This window comes from Podarcis gaigeae (genome assembly GCF_964106915.1).
Source record: "Podarcis gaigeae genome assembly, chromosome: 13".
Taxonomy (NCBI): domain Eukaryota; kingdom Metazoa; phylum Chordata; class Lepidosauria; order Squamata; family Lacertidae; genus Podarcis; species Podarcis gaigeae.
In genome coordinates, this window is record NC_139689.1 from 40,714,884 (window position 1) to 40,737,999 (window position 23,116).

The following is a 23,116-nucleotide window of genomic DNA, read 5'->3' on the forward strand; positions in this document are numbered from 1 at the left end:
AAGCTGTCAGCATGTGACAGTGGCCAAATCCTGGGAATGGCTTTGACCAGCTGGCTAAATTGGGTGAGGGTAGCAAATGGGTCTCAACCGCTCTGTGACTTAGGGACTTCCCCTGCAGACAGGCTCCGGTGGATCAAGCAGACCTGACCAATAGTGGGTCCAATGGTCAAGAAGGCACTTACTGCATGTGATGTAGAGGGAAGACAAATGGGGCATGTCAACCTGGGAAGGTAGCCCATCTAGAAGGAGGAAAACTCTGGTCCTAAACCTCCGCTGCCTTGCGGGATATCTCCAGGAGAAGAAAAAGCAAGGAGTAAACCCTACACCAATCTAAAGTAGGGTCCTTAAGATGGTTGGATGGCGCCTTTTACGCCTCCTTCCGGCAACTCCTGCAACCAAGCTGGTGCCAAATGTATTGCTCTGTTTTCCTTTAGACCCCATCAGCGAGGGGCAGCCCAGGACCTCCAGACACACTGTCTAGGCTTGCAAGCCAAGAATATCACTTCGCTGCTGTTTGATTTCACCCCTGGAGGTACACTCCATTGTCCCTCGAGGCAGACGGATGCCAACGACACCCATAGCTGTGCGGCCGATGTGTCGCTACTTCCTCTACATCACATCATACACACCATGCATTTAAAGCACAAAGAATTCTGGGAACTGTAGTTTGTCAAAGGTGCTGGGGGAAACTATGTTTCACAGCAAGGGACCAGCTGAGAATCTGACAAGAATTGCTTGCGTAGGACTTTTAGTAAGCAGGAGATAAATTATTTCCCTCCATAGCATCGAAATCCAAGCTATCACAGTTTTTTTAACCCGTTCTTGTTCAACAGTTCTCCTTTTATTCTCACAGCAATCCTAGGGGAGGTCAAGTTAACTGAAGGGGAATGGCTGGCATTAAGGTTTTGTGGCAGAGCAGGGAGGCTGAACCTTACTCTCCCAGGTCAGCCAGTGTGCTAGCAGGGGCTGATGGGAATTGTAGTGCAGAACACCTGGAGGACGCCAAGTTGACAAAGGCCGCCATACACTTGTCCCACCCCCCACCCCCCAATATGGCCATCAAACTTTAATACGTTGCAGGTCTGGTGTAAACCAGGCTCCCTTAGCCACAGCCCCCCTTTGCCTCCCATAGTATGGGGACAGTAATGATGAATTTTATTAGCATTGGAAGGATAATTTTAAATATATATATTTATGAACCTTTTAAAAATAGTTACATAAGACCAAAGTTTTTTTTAAAAAACAAACAAACAAAAACTCCCATCTTTTTAGTTACCTTAGCAGCAACGTTACCGCCCAACCGCAGCTACACAAAAAGTAAAGATTTCTCTGTTGTTTTCTATGGGTAGTTATTACTTCTGCCTCAGGGAAGGCCAAAAAAACCCCCAGCATCAAGCTGAAGTAAAAACAGCATCAAACTGGCTCCCTCCTTCTGATATCGGGTGGGTCACTTTAGATTTTTGGTCCGTTTTACTCCTCTGTTGCTGCGATATCACGTCTGGTGTAGCATCATGACCCTAACGAAGATCACACAAGCCGCTACAGCTAAGTGACCAAAAAAACCACACCAGTATTGTGGGCAGCTGAGGCCAAGGGCTGTGAGGGCAATGAATGATGAACGGCATCTAAGCAATGCAATAAAACACTCTTTTTAAAAACACACACACACACCAAGAAAATCACATGACAGAAAGCAAGTATGTTTGACTCAGGCTTACAGACAGACCTGTCATGGAAGCTACCCAGTCCTTAGCCACTTTAACTCTGCTCGTTTCACATAAAAACAAGTGGACCTGTCCATTCATCCTCGCCCGCAACTATAAATAGTTCCACTGGAAATAGTGTCCACATTCCTAGGTTTGCCCCCCTGTCGTTGCCCAATAGATGATTCTATTTGCAAACTCAAGCTATGAGAGTTTTCTTCTTCTTCCCCCAAATCTTAGCTCTTCGAAAGCCTAACAAAATGGAGGCAGGTGCTGGCCTTTGTCCATTCGCACGTCCTGAATTCTCTGCTCCTCCTCTTTGTCCTCGGGTCCCTTAAGAACGCAGCACCTCATCTCTACCTTCTCAGGTATGATGCCCCACAACCCACCCCTAATCCACTGCAGGGCAGAACCAGAGACCATGCTTATCCCTAGGGGGGTACAGCCCAGTTCCCCTTTGAGCAGGTTGTGTGGGGCCACGCAGGGCCAGGTCCAAATTTTTGTGGCGCACGACAAAGTGCCTTCTCACATAGGACACCTCAAATGAGTCCTGGCAGCAGCAGTAGCTTGAATCCAGCGCCGGCCAGTTAGGGGCAACCGTTTCGATTTCTCACAATGACCTCAAGCGATGTTATGCCAGGCATTGTGGGAGATTTAAATGGAGGTGCTCAGCTGTTTTTCTAAAGGGGGACCGGGGTAGAAATCAGCAGTGGGCCCTGCTGGCGGGGCTGCAACAGCTGCCCGAGGGTGCCATCAGCCGAAGCTGGCGCTGCGACTAAAGACTGCAGCGCTACCCAGAAAGAGGCACATGGTTCAAAGAAAACACTGCGTTGCGGCCATGGAAAACCCATTCATTCACCCTCCTGGAAGCTCATTGAAACAGATCTTCCTGGGCTAGCTGCGACTCAAGACCCCTTGGGCCTTGTTCTAGAGAAGTTCTGGCAGCTTGGTCCATGCTTTGCACAGCTCAGGTTCCAGTTTCATTTGCCGTTTAGAAAATTTGGCTGGGGAAGACCCCTTGCGCAAGACCTCAGGCAACCACTCCCAGCCAAGAGTCCTGGGCTGGGCTAGATGGACAACACAAGGCAGCTCCTTAGATATCTTACGAGAATAGGTCCTTGACTCTTTTCTTGGTGCCGGCCTTCCCACAGCAGAGGCAGTCCTGGAGATTGGCTGCTGGTCCACAGAACCGTAAAATCCAGGGCTGCAGAACTCCTGCAGCTTCCACCCCTTGCTAACTTCCATATCCGATGCAAAGGAGAGGACCGAGTCGAGCTGCCGGCCTTCCATGAGGTCCAAGGAGGAGCAGGCCGGTCTCCCCGCAAGATCTGCCAGCGCCCACGTCTCACTGCTTGCAGCTATAAACCACTTCCTCCTGCATGCACTGCTGGCATTCAACATAGCAGCACCACTGCACCTGGCAATGGCAGGAGAAGGTCACCATGCGCGTCTGGATGTTGTAGCCCCGGCCGCAGCACATGCTGTCGCAGTTGGCCTCCCGGGAACAGGTCCTCCCGGCCGTGCCCACTGAGTACCGGCTGGGCCGGCAGAAGCTGGGAGAGTCCTCCATGTAAACCAGGTCGGTGGGGCGTGGGCCAGCGGGGACTTTGGGCAAGTGGCTGTGGGGCTGGGGGCTCGCCAGCTCCGACTGGCCCACCGCGTCGTTGGTGGCGCTGAAGACCTTGACGGCGCCGTCGTAGCGAAGCTTGAGGAGCTTCCCTGTCTCGTGGAAAGGCGACAGCTGTTTCCAGCAGGTCCGCACGGCGCACGAGCCAGAAACCCCGTGGCATTTGCACGTGGTCTTGAGGCCGTTCTTCACGGCCTGCGGGAGGGAGAGAAAGAGAGGCATTTGCTAGGGTTGCGAGTGGAAAACCGAAACACTGCGAGGGGATAAAGGGGGGAAATCCCGAGGCCACTGAACAGTTGCGCACTGTTTTGCGGTTGTACCTCGGTTCTCAAACGCCTTGCGACTCGAACGTTTTGACTCACGAACGTCACAAACCCAGAAGTAAGAAGTAATGTTTTTTGAAAGCTGAACGTCTGACACGGCTTCCGATTGGCTGCAGGAAGCTCCTGCAGCCAATGAGAAGCCGCGCTTTGGTTTTCGAAGGTTTTCGGAAGTCGAACGGACTTCCGGAATGGATTCTGTTTCAGAACCAAGGTACGACTGTATTTGTTTTTTAAAAATCTAGTTACAGTTGAACAGAAGTCCTCTTTATTTTTTTCCATTTTTGTTATTGCCTTTATTTCTTGTGTTCTCTCTTTATAATAATACAGTTGTACCTCAGGTTACGTACACTTCAGGTTACATACGCTTCAGATTACAGACTCCACTAACCCAGAAATAGTGCTTCAAGTTAAGAACTTTGCTTCAGGATAAGAACAGAAATCGGGCTCCGGCAGCACAGTGGCAGCAGGAGGCCCCATTAGCTAAAGTGGTGCTTCAGGTTAAGAACAGATCTCCGGAACGAATTAAGTACTTAACCCGAGGTACCACTGTAATTTTTTTGTTTGTACCCTCCCCCCCTCTGGCTGGGTTGCCCTAGCTACTCTGGGCGGCTTCCAACAGATATAAAAACAAAATAAAACCTCAGACGTTAATGTGCACCCTAACTGTATATAGCCCACGTTTCCCTTATTCTGAACCCTGCCCACCACTAGCATGTGTCCCTTGAAAGGTTCCCCATATGGTGAACATTGTCCTCACCATGAAAAATGATTCCCCACCTCTGAGGCAGAGAGTTGGGACTCTCCAAAGAAAAGCTCTAGTGTCCAGTTGCTTAATACACACTTGCGCTGTGCAACTGTGAAAAGGCACACAGCACGGATATGGCATTCCAGGGCCTAGCTTGGCTCTTGAGGTGCAGGCTGGAGATTGGGTATAACCAGGGACAATCTGCTTTTGCTACTCCTCTCTCTCTCTCTCTCTCTCTCTCTCTCTCTCTCTCTCTCTCTCGGCAAACTGTGTGGTTTGTGATAGGAATTTTGAGGTCTTAGATATATGTTAAATGTTCCTAAGTGTACCAACCAAGCACATACATAGATCAGCACAGGAAGACCAACCTGTAACCATTTTGATTCCCAAACTGTCCCAAACTGACCAAATGTTTTCTCTGCAAGGTCAAAGGAAAATGGAAAAGCCTCCCCATTGTCTTTTCCTTCACAAATCCTGTCTTAAGGGTATGTCTGTGTTTGAATAGGGTATGAGCCTGTGACATGGCCCAGGAACTAAGTATTTATCATTACAAAAGACTGGCCAGGCTCCCCAGGCAATCCAATCAGGTAACCTGCCAGACAGGAGAAAAACAACATTCAAATTTCTGCTTAGACCGCCTTTTCTGTGATGTATGTATGATGTATCTGAGGGGTGGTCTTAGGTTACACCCCTTCTGTGATGTATGTATGATGTTTCTGGGGGTGGTCTTGATCTACAGGGTGGCAATTTCAAAAGTCTTTATAAGGCCTTGCACCCCATTTTTCTGGGTTCCTCCTCTTTCCTGCAGGTGAGGGGAGCACCCTGTTGCAACAAAGATCAAGCTTACTAGCTGCTTTGCTTCTCAATATTCTCTGGTTGGCCTCTGTTATTCTCTCCTACCAATAGGGAACCTATGTAAGGACTCTATATGGGCTCTTAGATACCCCATAAGGGGAAAGGGCATTTTTGTTTACAACGGGTACCTCTGTCCTCACCTTGATGCCCACGTTTGTGTTGTGGATGTCCACCTTGGCGCGCAGGTCTTTGCCGACCTTCTTCTGGCCCAGGAAGTTTTTCAGGAACCTCGTGCTGTACTTGAGGTTGTCTCCGCACACTCCCCACTGCCACGCCTTGCGGTTCTCCAAGTCCGGAGAGTCGTCGCAGGTGCAGCGCTCCATGCGCCCAGCGCTGCAAGCCCGCGCGAGGGAATGGGTCAGAGCTGCTGAGGACACCGCATACAGGAAGGCCGTTTCCTTGAAACCTGAGGGAGAGGAAGCCAGGGAACCCAGAGAAAAGGAAGTAAGAAAGAGTAGGAAAGTCAGTGTGGAAGAATGCCAAGGGTATCCAACTACAAATTGCGAAACCTGGGTTCAAATCCCGCTTGGCCATGATGCTCACTGTGCGACCTTGGGCATGCCTAACCTTGACGTACCTCGCAGGGATTCTGTGAGGATTACATGAGGAGCGGGAGAACCATACATGCCACACTAAACGGCCTCGGCCCAGCATACCTGAAGGAGCGTCTCCACCCCCATCGTTCAGCCCGGACACTGAGGTCCAGCTCCGAGGGCCTTCTGGAGGTTCCCTCCCTGCGAGAAGCAAAGCCACAGCGAACCAGGCAGAGGGCCTTCTCGGTAGTGGCACCCACCCTGTGGAACGTCCTCCCATCAGATGTGAAGGTAAGAAACAACTATCTGACTTTTAGAAGACATCTGAAGGCAGCCCCGTTTAGGGAAGTTTTGAATGTTTAATTCTATTTTTAATATTCTGTTGGGAGCCACTCAGAGTGGCTGGGGAAACCCAGCCAGTTGGGTGGGGTATAAATTATATATATATATATATATATATATATATATATATTTGCTTTCGTAGATTTTCACGGGTACAGGAATGCAGGTTTTGGTGTCCTCGGGTGTCTTCCCGTGTAAAAGTTGGGGTGTCTAGGCGACGTTTCGACGAGGTCTCACTCGTCATCTTCAGGCTGGTGCTTTCGGCTTCTTGTTCCAGTAACAAGAAGCCGAAAGCACCAGCCTGAAGATGACGAGTGAGACCTCGTCGAAACGTCGCCTAGACACCCCAACTTTTACACGGGAAGACACCCGAGGACACCAAAACCTGCATATATATATATATATATATATACACACACACACACACACATACACACACACACACACACACACAAATATAAATATATATATATATTATTATATCCTTGGAGCAAAAAGTAGGATAGAAATGCAATAAATAAGCAACTGTTTTTTTAACAGCAGCAGGTACCCTAGTTGCTCAGAGCAGGGAACAAGCCTGGCAAAGGTTTTTACAGGGGGTTCTACGTTATCACTTGATCAACTCTGGCCGTAAGGTGTTCAGAAATGCAAACCCTAGAATCTCTACCCTGGTTTGCTTTTCTTTCTTCAATGATGGGGTTGGGGGGGGGGTGAGGAGAAGGGGGAAGACCCAAATGGAGAAAGCCTAGATTTTTCTCCCCACCCCAATTTTCGGAAGCTGACCAGCAAGCAGGCACTCATACCTCGTTTCAGAAGGTCGGCCCGTCCATCCAGACTGCAATTCCATCGCTCGTTGCGAAACTGATACTGGCATTCCAGAACCCCGAGACGGATGGCATCCCGTAGGGTCTCGGCCAAGCCTGGCTCTCGGCGGCAAAGCCTTTTCTGCTTACGGGATAAGCGGAGCAGGTCGCATTGCTTCAAGTGAGCCTTCCAGTGGGCAGGGTTGTTCGAGGGCCCCAGCAGAGGAAACTGAGTTAGCGCTTCCTTCCCTGTCAGGCTGAAGGGTAGAAGAAAGAACCATGGCCTTAAACAGAGTAGAAGCGGCAACAGCTATTTCCCAGCTGCAGATTAACATTGGCAAACCACCAATAATGTACCTGCCCGCAGGATTTCTCCCAGGTGTGTACAGGTCTGGGTAAGAAATCAAGTGGTTATCCGTTTGACGAATGGCAAGGGAATGTGTGAACCGATTCCATTGAAAATTGCAGCAGGCAAGATGAACTAGGAAAGCTCTCTATGTAGTTATATGTGCAGTGCTCCCAAGATGCACACTGGCTCTGACATGCAGAAGAATGAATTATTATTATTATCAGTGCATTTTTTGTAGGGGTATGCATACTCCTAAACATTTTTGTGAATCTAAGTTTGGCCTCATTAAGGGGCACTATTTCAATATGAGTAGGAAAATGAGAGCACCCCTAAACTTTTTTTTAGAAAAAAGCACTTATTATTATTATTATTATTATTATTATTATTATTATTATTCCAAGACTTGAATAGTATCCAGAATGAAATCCCCAAAAAAGGTATTTATGTAGGTGACTACAGCGGCAAGGATCCTCTACACTGAAAAATGGAAGGAGGAAGGAACGCCCTCCGAGGAAGAATGTTTGCTGAAAATCTTGGAATATCCAGAGATGGCAAAATTGACGGCACTAATAAAAGATACAAATTTAGAACCTTTTAAAGAGGACTGGAAACCCTTTCCAGTCTATATCAAAAGTTATTTCCCATGTATGAAGACCACAGCAGGGTTTGAAGTGTAAGAAAATAGAAGAATATATTAAGAAACATGCTTGAGAAGATGAAATTAGGTAATATGGAACCTTAAAACACAATTCTATGTAATTCGGGCTATAAACATTGATGTTGCGTGAGAAGGAAGTCACTAGTTTTCTTGAATCGGAATGTAATTTTTGAGTAACAAATTCACTTTCTATATGAAAAAAACCCCTAAAATATTATTAAAAAATAAAAAGCTGAGCTTGAGGGCTTGTGAGGAGCTAGTTAAAGGAAACCTAGGAACATAGGAAGTTACCTTATACAGAGTCAGACCATTGTTCCGTCTAGCTGCGTATTGTCTACATTGATCGATAGCAGCTCTTTTCTGGATAGGATAGCCCAGAGCATGGCTAGACTCACATACGTCTTAAGTCAAATCAAGACAGGTCGACATCAACACAGTATACATGGATGGAAGCTGCCAACTTCTGCAAGCAAAACACAATTGCTAGGGTTTTAAGCACAGCTTGGTTTAGGAACCAATCCCGAAAGTTTTCTAGATAATAATAATATAATAATGGTTTATTATTTATACCCCGCCCATCTGGCTGAGTTTCCCCAGCCACTCTGGGCAGCTCCCAATCAAGTGTTAAAAACAGTACAGCGTTAAATATTAAAAGACACAAGCTTGTTAGCTTTAAATCCCTGTATGGCTTGGGACCAGGATACCTAAAGGATTTTCTTCTCCAATACAACCTGCCCCTCCACTAAGGCCAGCTGTGGAAGAAGTTCTCCTGCATACTTGTTACACCTTTCTGGTAATTGGCAGGAATGTTAGAAAGCACCTTTCCCCTACGGCCTCACCTATGGAACTCCTTGCCACAATATGTTGTTCCTATTCTATGGCATCACACTACCGGTTTTGTCAGGCCTTTGGCCTCATTGCCATTGGCTTTTTTGCTGCCCTTTTCCTCCTTTGGTTGTTTTTCCTCGTAATTTTACTGGCTGCTGTGCTTGATATTTAATTGGTGTTATGAATAGCTTGTATCCTGTTGTTAGCTTCCTTGGGGAGTCTGGGACACGTCGTGAGTGATGTTATAAATATAATAAATTGGCCTTCTTGGTGTCTTCCCAGCCTTCGCTGCTTGTTAATATTGAACATCACCGAGAAGTGTCATTTGAATCCGAACCGGGTATCTGTGACTGCGCAAGTTTTACATTGTCCTAGTTGAGAGGAAGAAAGTATTTGGCCAACGAGACTGAAAAGTTAGGGAGGAAATATCAGTTACTCATGCAGGACACCACTCCTTTAACACCAACAATGGAAATTATTGCAACAGCTCACCCAATAAAGTTAACACACATCTGCCGGCCACTCCTTCCCTCAACCCCAAGGCTTTGCTTAATCTTAAACCTGCGCTGTCACCAATCTCATCGTTCTCACCAATTAAAGAGAACAACACCAACATACAGCCAGCACAATAACAACTGTGATCAGCAGCGAAACCCTGAGCCAAGCTACAAATGAAAAGATCTACGACTGGTCCCAGAAATAAATTTTAAAAGTCTAAAATGAAATGCATAGCCTTCAGGTCTGCAAAATTTGTTCCTTTTCACTACAGGCTATTTTTTGCAATTAAAACCCTGACCCCCAGCAAAGTTGCCTTGTCATCTGCAAAAGAACCAAAAGACAGTCCCCATATTTTATTCCCGTAAGTGGGAAAGCAGCTTGGGAGCAGGGACTGAAAAACCTGTGAGGGTGGGGGGAAGGGCTGAAACGCACAAGCCCCCTGCATCATCATCACCATCATTTATTATTATTTATACACCACCCATATAGCTGGGTTTCCACAGCCACTCCGGGTGGCTTCCAACAAAGTATTAAAATACAGTGGTCTATTAAACATTAAAAGCTTCCATAAACAGGGCAGCCTTCAGATGTCTTCTAAATGTCTGGTAGTTGTTCTTCTCTTTGACATCTGGCGGGAGGGCTGTCTTCAGATGTCCTTTAAAAGTCAGGTAGTTGTTTATTTCCTTGACATCTGATGAGGGTGGGTGCCACTACCGAGAAGGCCCTCTACCTGGTTCCCTGCACCCTCGCTTCTCACAGTGAGGGAACCGCCGGAAGGCCCTCAGAGCTGGACCTCAGTGTCCGGGCTCAATGATGGAGGTGGAGACGCTCTTTCAGGTATACTGGGCCGAGGCCGTTTAGGGCTTTAAAGGTCAGCACCAACACTTTGAATTGTGCCCAGAAACGTACTGGGAGCCAATGAAGATCTCTCAGGAACGGTATTATATGGTCTTGACAGCCACTCCCAGTCACCAGTCTAGCTGCCGCATTCTGGATTAATTGCAGTTTCCGAGTCACCTTCAAAGGTAGCCCCACATAGAGGGCATTGCAGTTGTCCAAGCAGGAGATAACTAGAGCATGCACCACTCTGGCGAGACAGTCTGCGGGCAGGTAGGGTCTCAGCCTGCATACCAGATGGAGTTGGTAGACAGCTGCCCTGGACACAGAATTTCTGCTGCAATCAAGTTCATGAACCATATTCCCCCCTTTTCACAATTAATTTGCCCTGGGTTTGTCTTGGCATGCAGGAAAAGCGTAATCCCTTTTCATTTCTCTCCCAATGTTCCCTTTAGAAGGGTAACTGGTGGTCGGCCGCTTCTTTTGCGATGCAAAAAGCCAATTCCCAAAGCTGGACCCTTGCTGGACCCGACACAACACAGCTTGTCCCCTGAAGATGCTGTGCGATAGAACCTGTGATCTATCAAGCATGCCTTTGCCATCATGCAGCCAAAAGGCCTCCAGCAGTAGGAGAACAAGCCAACAGAAAGATGCTTATCGCTTGCGCTCCCTCCACAACCCCGGCAGTGGAATGCTCCTACCGTCTCCGCTCTCCAGAACTCTTCTTCCGGCCGATGGGTGACGGCGGTTAATCATTAAACGAGTAAATTTCCAAACTACCAAATCAAGATGGTAGCAGTTTCAAGGAGATGTAAGCCCCAGGTCGGGGTGGCCCCCTGATACAGCTACAGTCCTTTTCCCTGCAACTCCATCCATCTAACTCCCAGGTTTCTATCAGTTCAGGAAGTAAAACCGGCCCCACCCCAAAAGAAGACAGTTGTTTCTACACGCTTAGTGGACTCCAAGGACCCTTGAACAAGGCATCCAGAAGCCCTTCCCTGTCACTCATCTCTTCTTCTCTTTTACATCTGCAGGTGAGGCAGTGGAAGTGCTGGACCGATAATGATGAGAGCCAACCAAGTGAAAACCCAATCCAGATAGAACTGAAGCACTGTTTGTGGGTGGTTCCCTAGACCGGATCGCTGGGAGGCTGCCTGCTCTTGATGGGGTTACACTTCCTCTGAAGGAGCGGGTTCGTAGCTTGGGGTTATCTAATCAAATACCTTCATTGGCACCACAGTACATGACTAAACTGCTTCTTACACAATGGAACACCATGACAGAAGCCAAAGCGCACGGAAACGCCGTTTACCTTCCCACCGCAGCGGTACCTATTTATCTATTTGCACTGATGTGCTTTTGAACTGCTAGGTTGGCAGGAGTTCACTCCGTTGCGGGGATTCGAACTGCCAACCTTCTGATCGACAAGCCCAAGAGGCTCAGTGGTTTAGACCACAGCATCATCCGCATCCCTGTAATAAGCTTATCACCAAATGGCGCCTTAAACCTAGCTTACAACGGAATATCTAGGTGCCTCCCTTTTTTTTTTTGCAGTGAACTTTGCTATTATTCTTTCCCATTTCATTTCTAGACCGCTTTCTAATTTAAAGAAAATAAAATCTCAGAGCAGTTTACAACACATTAAAACATCAAATAAAGTAATCCAGAATAATACAAATTCAAGCCTCAAGGGGAATATTTGAGATCCTAAGTGACCTTTTGCTTTCCCCCATATTTATTTACCAACTTAAAATTATACAGCTGGCCCATAGCAGAAGTACTCTAGGATGCCAGCACACTGTAGTGGTTAGTGTTGAACTAGGGCCTGGGCGGGACGCGGGTGGCGCTGTGGGTAAAACCTCAGTGCCTAGGACTTGCCGATCGTATGGTCGGTGGTTCGAATCCCCGCGGTGGGGTAAGCTCCCGTCATTCGGTCCCAGCTCCTGTCCACCTAGCAGTTCAAAAGCACTCTTAAGTGCAAGTAGATAAATAGGGACCGCTTTATAGCAGGAAGGTAAACGGCGTTTCTGTGTGCTGCGCTGGTGCTGGCTCGCCAGCTGCAGCTTCGTCACGCTGGCCACGTGACCCGGAAGAGTCTTCGGACGGTGTCGACTCACAGCCTCTAGAGCGAGATGAGCACGCAACCCTAGAGTCGGACACGACTGGCCCGTACGGGCAGCGGTACCTTTACCTTTACCTTTTAGGGCCTGGGTGATGAGGGTTCAAATCCCTACTTAGTGAACAATGTACTCCTCGGAGGAAAAGATGGGATATAAATAACTATGTAAGCTCTTCTGCTTACTTGCTTATGAAAGCTGGAGGGGCCAGACAGATGGAGATGTCAGTCGCCAACCTAGCATTCAGAGATCTCCACATGGCCACAACTGGACTCGCACCTGGTGCCTGGGGGAATTTTGCATACTGCTTCACAGATGTTATACTCCCAACGCTGACACTCATTTGGGTGTGCCTGGTTGCTTGACCCTACTTAACGAACTCCCTGCCCTTAAAAACACTTGGGAACCCAGCTCAGAAAACCCTCTGGCAGACGTCTAAAAACCTGCTGCCTTCGCAGAACTCTTTGCACATCCTTACCTACTTTGCGGGTGGCGCTGTGGTCTAAACCACAGAGCCTAGGGCTTGCCGATCAGAAGGTCGGCGGTTCGAATCCCTGTGCCGGGGTGAGCTCCCGTTGCTCGGTCCCTGCTCCTGCCAAGCTAGCAGTTCGAAAGCACACCAAAGTGCAAGTAGATAAATAGGTACCGCTCCGCCGAGAAAGTAAACGGCATGTCTGTGTGCTGCTCTGGTTCGCCAGAAGTGGCTTAGTGATGCTGGCCACATGACTCAGAAGCTGTCTGCGGACAAACGCCTGCTCCCTCGGTCAGTAAAGTGAGACGAGCGCCGCAACCTCATAGTCATCCGCGACTGGACTTAACGGTCCCTTTACCTTTACCTACTTTGCAACCTCAGCAAGTTTGTCAGACAGACAGAGTGCTGGTCAGGATTAAAAGGTATCCTCATCACCCTTCAGGTACTGAGAACGCAACACAGGTGCCCAGAAATTCCTGCATCTGAGCATTGCAGGAGAAGAATGGACAAGTTACTCAGTTTCTTGTTGCGGCCAAGAAACCCTTAGTAAGAGTTCTCCCCCAAACGACAGTCTGAAGACCAACGCACCGTTTCTGACAAACAGCTGGGTGAAATGTCCCGAGAACTAAAAGCAGGCAGCTGTCGCGAGGCTGCTGCTCCCTTAAGTTGCTTAAACAACCAAAGGCAATAAGGCACCTAAGGCAATAACCAATATTTGTTTTGTGTTAAGGAAATGATAGCTGGAAGGAAAAGGGAATATTGCCTCTTCTTGCTTAGTAGAAGTCCCGATGAGTGTGTGTTTGTGTTTGCGTGTGTACACTTCCTGAAAGGAGAAAAATCCCATTTGGTATCCTGTCCATTCCAGGAATTCCCCTGCAATTAAAAGCGGCTTCTGACCCTGCTAGGGCCAGTCTCCCCACCCCCACAAAAATTAAAAAACCTAACGAAGCAGGTACTCCAACAGTATTGAGCAGGGACTGTCAAATCTGGGAAGAGAAGCATCCAGACTCTGAAAAAACACAACACGATGCCAATGCACAGGCAGAGTCTAAAACTTAACGCAAACTCCAGAGCACACTTTCATTGCTGGTGTTTGAGATTAGCCACAATCCAGAGATACCCTGCAGCTTCTTGAGAAACCCTCCTGTTTTGACACATTTTCCCCTCGGTTTGACATCATCCCCAGAGGCACACGCCATTGTCTCTCAAGACAGATGGATGCCAACAACATGAGCACCGCCATGCTAACTGGAACTGATAGGAGTTGTGGTCCAGTACAACTAGAGGGTGCCATGCTGGCAAAGACTGACGGGACTTGATGCTTCAAAGAGGAAAAAACAACAACATGCCAATCTAAGTGGCATGTGCTCTCAAGAACTGCCAGTCCCAGAATTCCAGTCTTAACTGGCAATCATAGACACGAGGACAACTGAGGACACTGAGAGCCAGCATTGTTGATAGGATTCACAGGTGAGTAAATTATAGAATCATGGAATTGTAGAGTTCGAAGGGACCCTGAGGGTCATCCAGCCCAACCCGCTGCAAAGTAGAAATCTCAGGCCACTGGTTTCCACAGAGAACAGGTAAACACGGACAAGAGAGCTCAGGAGCAGTGGGTGGTATTCAACAAGTTTTAGTCTAGTCGTTGGACTGGTCCATTGTTTCCCAAACTTGGGTCTCCAGCTGCTTTTGGACTACAATTCCCATCATGCCTGACAACTGGTCTTGCTAGCTAGGGATGATAGGAGTTGTAGTCCAAAAGCAGCTGGAGACCCAAGTTTGGGAAACACTGGTCTAGTCCAACAATTTCAATGGTTCTGCTATGAGTAAAACGAAGGTACGTACCACCCAGTGCCTAAAGGGCCTTGTATTAGTGAGTATGCTGCCACGTGTGGTTGTAAATATGAACTTGGGCAGCCAGAAAAATAGGTTTAAACAAAAGGATTGACTGTAAAACCTCCAGTCTTCCAAAACATACATACAAGGCATTTTAGGGGGGGGGGGGGACCTAGGTTTACAAATCTGTAGTAAGTCCAGAGAAATGATGCCAGACACTTCTAGAGTTGTGCGGTACCTTTAAATGCAAAAGAAGCAGGTTTCATCAAGTTGAGCAAAGCCTCTTCTATCTCAGCTATGGAGAGAATTCAACCTCTGAGCTTAAAAAGGAGGCGAGTTGCCAGGAGAAAGCTGCCTGCTTTTTTCACCAGCCTCTCTCCTCTCTTGTGTCTTTAAGCAGCAATTCAATTTGTGTAACGAGAGAGCAAGCCCTATCACTTTTCTCCAGGCCATCAAAAGGTTGTTTTATCTGCAAAAATTCAGGTTTGATGGGGGCCAGGCCAGTGTTTCTTTTATTTATTTTTTCTACCACCCTTCATCCGAAGATCACAGTTTAAATGTAAAAACACAAAAATTTATAGCATAATAACAAACAGAAACAGTAACCACTACCCCCACCACCATAGTTTAAAAGACTGCTTAATTACCATTACCATTATGCTAGGAGCAATTTGTACTTGTGTTAACAGCGTTTATGACAGCTCTGTTGGCTTTCAGGCACAACTCAAAAGCGCTAGGTCTGACGCAATACTTACTACAACACATCCTCATCTACAAACCATCGCGATTCTTGTGATCAAGGAAGTGAACCACTTCCTTAACCTACCACTAAGAGCTGGACCATAAAGAAGGCTGATCGCCAAAGAATGGATGCTTTTGAATTATGGTGCTGGAGGAGACTCTTGAGAGTCCCATGGACTGCAAGAAGATCAAACCTATCAATTCTGAAGGAAATCAGCCCTGAGTGCTCACTGGAAGGACAGATCCTGAAGGTGAGGCTCCAATACTTTGGCCACCTCATAAGAAGAGAAGACTCCCTGGAAAAGACCCTGATGTTGGGAAAGATTGAGGGCACAAGAAGAAGGGGATGACAGAGGACGAGATGGTTGGACAGTGTTCTTGAAGCTACCAGCATGAGTTTGACCAAACTGCGGGAGGCAGTGAAAGACAGGAGTGCCTGGTGTGCTCTGCTCCGTGGGGTCACGAAGAGTCGGACATGACTAAACAACTAAACAACAACAAAACTTCAGATGCGGAAAAGGCTCCTCCTTGGCCCTACATGTTTATATCCTCTTAAAATGGCAATGGCACCCACCTGAGAGGTGCCGAAATTTAGTTCCAGCTGAAAAAAGTCCTGGTTATGAGCATTTCACATTCTAATTAGTTCTTAGTGTTTTCCCAACTTTGTAAAGTACATCTTTCTCAGAAATCTGATTGACAAGTAGTTGTTTTTTCTGGTTCTGCCCCAGGGTGCCAAGTATGAAACTCAGAATTTTGTATATTTACTCACAGAAATAAGAAGCAATGAGTATTATTTAAAGTGTGATAGGGTTGCAGTCTTAGATTCAGTATTTCCCCTAAGGCTGCACTTATCCAGGCGTAACACAGAAGCCAGCCCCAATGAATGGATCACACAGCATGTGTCTATTTGAATCATTTTTAAGGCCTTCTTACAAATGAAGAATGAGACTATTCTAATTATATTTGGTGTTATTTCCAGAGCTCCCTCGTTCTGTTTGGGGGAGAGGGGAAGCACTGATGTTCTAATCCAACCTGATATAGACGCTGACTGTTTAAAATTCAGACTGCAAAAAGGGAAGCATGATTTATTTATTTATTTTGCAATGGAAGAAACAACATTTCAAGCAGAGGTGCAAACTCAGAACTGAAAGGTAAATACATATAGAATAATAAGATCAGCAAAAATAATATTGTTATCCACCATTATATTAAAAAAAAATAGCCCGCAGTGGAGCACCATTTCTTTCTTTATCAAAACACAGCAACACCTGCATTTGTCAGTGCAGTGTTAAGAACTTAGTTTTGCAAAATGGAAGCTTGCATTTTGAGAATCCAAAACTTGCATGTAAAGCAAAGAGAGAGAGAGAAACGAAACAAGAATCCCACACGTTGTCATCAAGAAGGGTTCGATATACAGTGGTACCTCGGGTTAAGTACTTAATTCGTTCCGGAGGTCTGTACTTAACCTGAAACTGTTCTTAACCTGAAGCACCACTTTATCTAATGTTGCTTCCTGCTGCTGCCGTGCCGCTGGAGCACAATTTCTGTTCTCATCCTGAAGCAAAGTTCTTAACCTGAAGCACTATTTCTGGGTTAGCAGAGTCTGTAACCTGAAGTGTATATAACCCGAGGTACCACTGTACACTGTTTATCGCTTCGGAATATTGGAATGTTGACAGCACAATCCCATGGATGTTACTCTTAAGACAGTATTGCCAAGTTAAGTAGAGCTCAGTGTCAAATACGTTTGTGACTACAAGTTTTCCGTTTCAAGAGCTGGAACTCACGTGCTTTTCACCCCAAAGCGGTTGAGTCATTTGATACTTCAAACACACAAATATGCACCCTTGAAATCCAAGTCTTAAGAAACCCAGATTTTCACACAACTGCGTTTCAAGGCAGAGGCACGCACACACATGTCCATCCCTCAGTTCTGCACCCGTTCCAGTACAAACCCAGATTTTGTAAAACAGCATCCATGTGATCCTTGTGTTTACTGGAAAGACCAGGGAAGGATAAACAGGTGCAGAAGTCTTTGTGGATTAAGAGACATAAAATATGCAATTGGTTGCAAGATGACACATGGGACTGCCTTGAAATGGGGCATTTCCCTTCTTAAACCAGAACATAGGGCTCCTGTTCAAATACAGAGAATAATGAGACCCTTAATCTAAGGATCATGGGTTCAAATCCCACATCGGGCAAAATATTCCTGCATTACAGGGGGCTGGGCTGGATGACCTTTGTGGTCCCTTCCAACTGTATAATTCTATGATGAGTACAGTGGTACCTCAGGTTACATACGCTTCAGGTTACATACACTTCAGGTTAAAGACTCCGCTAACCCAGAAATAGTGCTTCAGGTTAAGAACTTTGCTTCAGGATGAGAACAGAAAATGTGCTTCGGCAGTGCAGCGGCAGCAGGAGGCCCCATTAGCTAAAGTGGTGCTTCAGGTTAAGAACAGTTTCAGGTTAAGTACAGACTTCCGGAACGAATTAAGTACTTAACCCGAGGTACCACTGTATAATGAAGAGGTTTGTCTCCCTGCTCCACAGGTCAACCTGCATATTACGCCCCAAGGACAACAGAACAAACTCACCCATACTAGCAAAAGCTATGGATAAAGCTCTTTTTTAAAAAAAGAAGAAGAAGAAAGAAACAGGGACAAGCGTACTGCAGAATATGTATGTCAGTCATACAAACCCTAAACATCACCAGGTTGAATGCAAGCGGTTTCAAATTCACAGACAATAATGGAGAAAGGAAAGATCCGAATATCAACCTCTGTGCAAAAACAGTTACATTCACACATGCATGCAGGAAAACATCACCTGCATTGAAAACTCCAGTCTTGAATATTTACACTGACAGATCTCTTCCCAACAGCAACCAAATTGCTGTTGTGCAAAGCAACATCACTTTTCTATCAACTGCTCCGATGCATTTTGCAGATGAAAGAGATTTCTGCTGGTAGAGATCTGCTGCTACAAGTGGAAACACAAGCTCACAGAACAGCGGCAGGAGGAGGGAAGGAAGGGAATCTCATTCTGCAACACCCCTAAAATGCATGCAGGATCCAGGAGGCTGGACCCTTCAATGTTCCCACATTTTCCCAGTGCGTGTGCACAAGCCAGTGTCTCCACTATGTGCAACAACCTAGCAGCTGGTGTGCAGCAGGATCCCGGATTCTGCGGGGCTGGCATAAAGTGTGTTTAGGATCGCAGCCAGGTCGTGAAGCTGTAATCCACAAGGCAAGTTAACCCAGCAGATTGGCTAACCGAAGAAAAAGACCTTCGAAAACAAGATGCAAAGTGAAGAAGAGGAGCGCGTGAACTTTGAAAAGCAGGGCGAGGAAGTGAAGAAAAGTCGAAAGCTAAGGGAGGAAAAGAAAAGCAAAAACGAGAAGGAAAAGGTAGAATTTGCGCACAGGAATGGAAGGAACTTCAAAACAGAAGAGCGGGATCGCACACACAAAAAAAGGGAAAGAGACTAATAATTGTATAGTTGATGTAAAAATATGGAGGGATTTATGTATGCAAAATGGGCCACGGAAAGAGAATAAGTCATTGATATTTTAAGGTTGTTTAAATGCATATTTCAAAATGCAAAACAGAAAATAATAATATAAAATTATACAACAAAAAAGAGAAACTACAGACTAAAAAAGGAGTGTAATTGCAAAAAAGGGAGGGGAAATCTCACCCCAAAATTGGGGAAGGGAAAATGTAAGGGAAATTGCATGCGGAAAGTCTGAGCAAGCCCGATCGCGCAAAAGGGGGGGAAGCGAAGCGCCGCTGACCCGAAATAGGCGTCCACCTGCAGGAGCAGCAGGCAGCAAGCGGCCGCGGCGACCGAGACGCGCAGGGGCGGCGGCAGCAGCAGCAGAGGCTTCTCCGGCGGGCGCATGTTGCCGGCCGCTGCTCCTGCGTCGCGATCCTCCGCCGTCTCCCGGGCTCGGCATGGCGCTGCGCAATCGGCGCCCGGGCGCCTCGGCAGCCCGTTAAGAAGGGCACCTGGCTGGGCGGGAGGGGCGCGCCCTCCCTCGGCCCCGCCCCCGCGCGGGAAGGTGAGAGGTAAAGGGCCGCCCGGGATGGGATGGGATGGGGTGCGGGGCGGAGACCTCGCCAGAAGCGCACGGAGATCCTGGGACTCGCCCTCGCGCCGAGGGAAAGGAGGAGAACTTCGAAGGGAAGGGCGCCCCTAACCATGTGCAGAGTGCGCTCTCTTCTGGCGCCTCCCCTCTCAACTGTGTAACAGCACAGCATCATGCTGAAGAATCAGTATAAGCTAAACAAACTACAGTGATACCTCGGGTTAAGTACTTAATTCGTTCCGGAGGTCCGTTCTTAACCTGAAACTGTTCTTAACCTGAAGCACCACTTTAGCTAATGGGGCCTCCTGCTGCCGCTGCGCCGCCGGAGCACAATTTCTGTTCTCATCCTGAAGCAAAGTTCTTAACCTGAAGCACTATTTCTGGGTTAGCGGAGCCTGTAACCTGAAGCGAATGTAACCTGAAGCATATGTAACCTGAGGTACCACTGTATAGCTTGGGGGGCCCCCAAAAAAAATTAAAGGAAAAAACCTGGATGTACGTTTCCAAAATATAGTCATACCTTGGGTTGAAGGTGCTTCGGTTTGAGTATGTTCGAGTTGCGCTCTGCGGCAACCCAGAAGTAACGGAGCGCATTATTTCCGGGCTTTGCCGCTAGCGCATGCGCAGACGCTCAAAAGGACGTCATGCGCAGAAGTGGCGAAAAGCAACATGTGTGTTGACGTGCCGTCGATGGTTACGTTTGCTTCTAGATCTAAATGGGGCTCCGGAACGGATCCCGTTCGCATCTAGAGGTATCACTGTATAAGATAAAAAAACAAATAAAATAAAGCCTACATAGAGTAACAGTGTTTTGTGTTGTGTCGACTCCTGTGATGTAAGTCATGGGTGCCACCTGCTCCCTAAAATATCACTGGAAGATGTTGGACTTTTGGGAGCTAGCCGACCTGACTGGAAGGATCCGTGACCAGAAAGAAGAGGAAGATCAAGAAGATTGGAAGAGATTTAAGGATTATTTGAATAAATATTGTAATATAAATAATCATAAGTCACTTGAAAGTACCAGATAGGCCTAGCATTAAATTAGGATGTGATTGTAAATTAGATTTAGAATAGTAGGAAATGAGAATAAGATAGTTAATTGCTGGAATTAATTTTAGTTAAGAATGTTACTGGAGAACTGTTACATGCAGATATAATGAAATTCAGAAGGGAGGGATTTGAGGAGGTCAATTAACAATGTAAGAGAAATTGGTTTTTTTTCTTTAAGGGATAGGTGTTTAAGATCTCATTTGGGCTTTTGTTTTTGTTCAACATTGTATTGTGTTTTCTTTGTGTGTATTCTTTTCTTTTTTCTATGTCATATTTGTTATAACTGTGGGGAAATTATTTTTAAAAAATTGGGGGGAAAATAAAATCACTGGTTTGCTCATTTCTATATATAGGGTGCCTGCATTCTGCATGGACTGGTTGCATGGCAATATGTGCAAATGGCTTTAGATACCTATTAGGTCCATAAATCACCATACAGCATCTATTCAACACAAAAAATAGCGAACAGTTTGTTGTTGACAAAGGACAGCTGGACATGTAAAGGCCCCATTACCTTCAGTAGCTTAGGGCCTCCTCAAACCTAAATCAGGCCCTGGAGATTTCAGTCGCCATCCTGGTATCCACAGATCTCCACATGGCCACAACTGGACCAGCTCCTAGGGAATGCTTTGCAGAAGTTTTGTTCCCAGCGCTGACTCTCATGCCCATTTTGGGGCACCGCATGAGATCGTGGCCCTGAAAAGGCACTTTTTTGGGCGAGATTTCAGCGTGAAATTGTGCGAGATTACGGCAACCAAAATGGCCGCCGTGCTCGCGTGGAAAAATAGGGTGTCCCATTTTCCCCCAGGACGCTTGCAGGCTATTGGGCTCCCATATGCACAATACATTTAAAGCATCACCACACCACTTTAAACAGTTACAATTTCCCCCAAAATTGGTTTAACAGTTAATCTTTCTTTCCAGGAAACTCTGGGAATTGTAGCTCTGTGAGGGGAATAGGGGTCTCCTAGCAACTCTCGGCACCCGTAACAAACTGCAGTTCCCAGGACTCTTTCAGGGGAAGCCATGACTGTTTAAAATATGATACTTATTTATACGTGTAGTGCACCCTAATGGTAGCCAAGAGATGGATACTGATGATATGATGTCCCTTAATCAGTGGCTTGACAACAGGACACCATCGGCAATATATGAACAGACAGCTTATAGATGCAGACTTTGGATAAATGCAATGATATTTGGAATGAGTTTACACAGAATATATTAGGTTATTGACAATTATATGTGCATTAGAATAAGAGTATGCATACCTGTATATTAATGTATGGTAATGTAACTGTCTTTTTTCTTTTTTTATTCTCACTCATTTCTTCCTTTCTTTTCTCACTCTATTTATAAATGAAATTCTTCCAATAAAATATTAATAATGATAAAACATTACCCACACCTACCAATTTAAAGGTAAAAGACCCCTGGGCAGTTAAGTCCAGTCAAAGGTGACTATGGGGTTGTAGCGCTCATCTCGCTTTCAGGCCAAGAGAGGTGGCCTTTGTCCACAGACAGCTTTCCGGGTCATGTAGCCAGCATGACTAAAACACTTCTCGTGCAACAGGACACCGTGATGGAAACCAGAGCGCACGGAAACGCCGTTTACCTTCCCGCCCCAACAGTACTTATTCATATACTTGCACTGGTGTGCTTTCAAACTGCTAGGTTGACAGGAGGTGGGACAGAGCAGCGGAAGCTCACCCCTTCATAGGGATTCAAACCACTGAGCTTCTGATCAGCAAGCCCGAGACTCAGTGGTTTAGACCACAGCGCCACCCGCTCTCTCTTCATATCACATTTGGTCCTTGTCGCTGCAGGCATGATGCACACACGGCAGGTGAACTCTGGTGATGCTTCCATGGACACCAAGAACAAACGTGTCATCTCAACACTGCTCTTTTATTTTCTGTTCTGTATGTTTTCCTCCTCTCCTGCGCTGAGCATGTGTCGGATCTGGCAGCCGTTCTGCTGGCTCCAGCTGCAACACAGCATGAGTGGAGTATGGCTCTGTCATTCTTGCCCACCCTTCGAAAAATTCCAGCAAAAAAATAACGTTGCACTTTGTGACCCAACCTGATGCAATTCAAGCACTGGTGGGATCCAAACAGGGCCCCTCACAAGCCGCTCTTCATGACTGGACAGACTCCGAGGAGAGAAGGAGGTCCTATAGGTGATGAGGAACTATATGTAGGTGACTAGGCATACGATACAATAATCTTTATTGTCATTGTCCCATACAGAACAACGAAATTGGGGAAAAAATCTACATAAGACATTCAAAACCAACAAGCCTGCTATCCCAACCTGGTTAGCCCCCTAAAAACTCTGATACCCCATTTTTAAAATACAATACACCCCCATAGAGACTGCTTAGGTAAAGGTAAAGGGACCCCTGACCATTAGGTCCAGTCGTGGCCAACTCTGGGGTTGCGGCGCTCATCTCGCTTTATTGGCCGAGAGAGCCGGCGTACAGCCAGTGGCGTAGCGTGGGGGTGCAGGGGGGGCCGGGCGCACCGGGCGCAACATATGGGGGGGCGCACTCCACAGGCTAGGGGGCGCAAAATCCACAAGTTGGGGGCGCAAATTACTTGCCTTGCCCCGGGTGCTGACAACCCACGCTACGCCACTGCGTACAGCTTCCGGGTCATGTGGCCAGTATGACTAAGCCACTTCTGGCGAACCAGAGCAGCGCACAA

The 23,116-nt window shown here is 46.8% G+C and overlaps 1 protein-coding gene across 3 annotated transcripts; it reads right to left on the reverse strand.

Annotated features, from left to right (window-relative positions):
• Window positions 1-1,175: 1,175 nt before the first annotated feature.
• On the reverse strand, window positions 1,176-19,544 carry WNT9B (Wnt family member 9B). Of its 3 annotated transcripts, none has more exons than XM_083709730.1 (4): window positions 19,085-19,544; window positions 6,932-7,188; window positions 5,394-5,659; window positions 1,176-3,525 (listed from the first exon to the last, which is right to left on the reverse strand). In XM_083709730.1, the coding sequence occupies exons 1-4, from the start codon at window positions 19,534-19,536 to the stop codon at window positions 3,049-3,051; spliced, it is 1,452 nt and encodes a 483-aa protein (XP_083565856.1). In that variant the 5' UTR covers window positions 19,537-19,544; the 3' UTR covers window positions 1,176-3,048. The 3 variants fall into 3 exon arrangements, with proteins under 3 accessions (XP_083565856.1, XP_083565854.1, XP_083565855.1); XM_083709728.1 differs by having other exon boundaries at window positions 19,068-19,304; XM_083709729.1 differs by lacking the exon at window positions 19,085-19,544 and adding an exon at window positions 9,259-9,290.
• Between the last annotated feature and the right edge of the window lie 3,572 nt (window positions 19,545-23,116).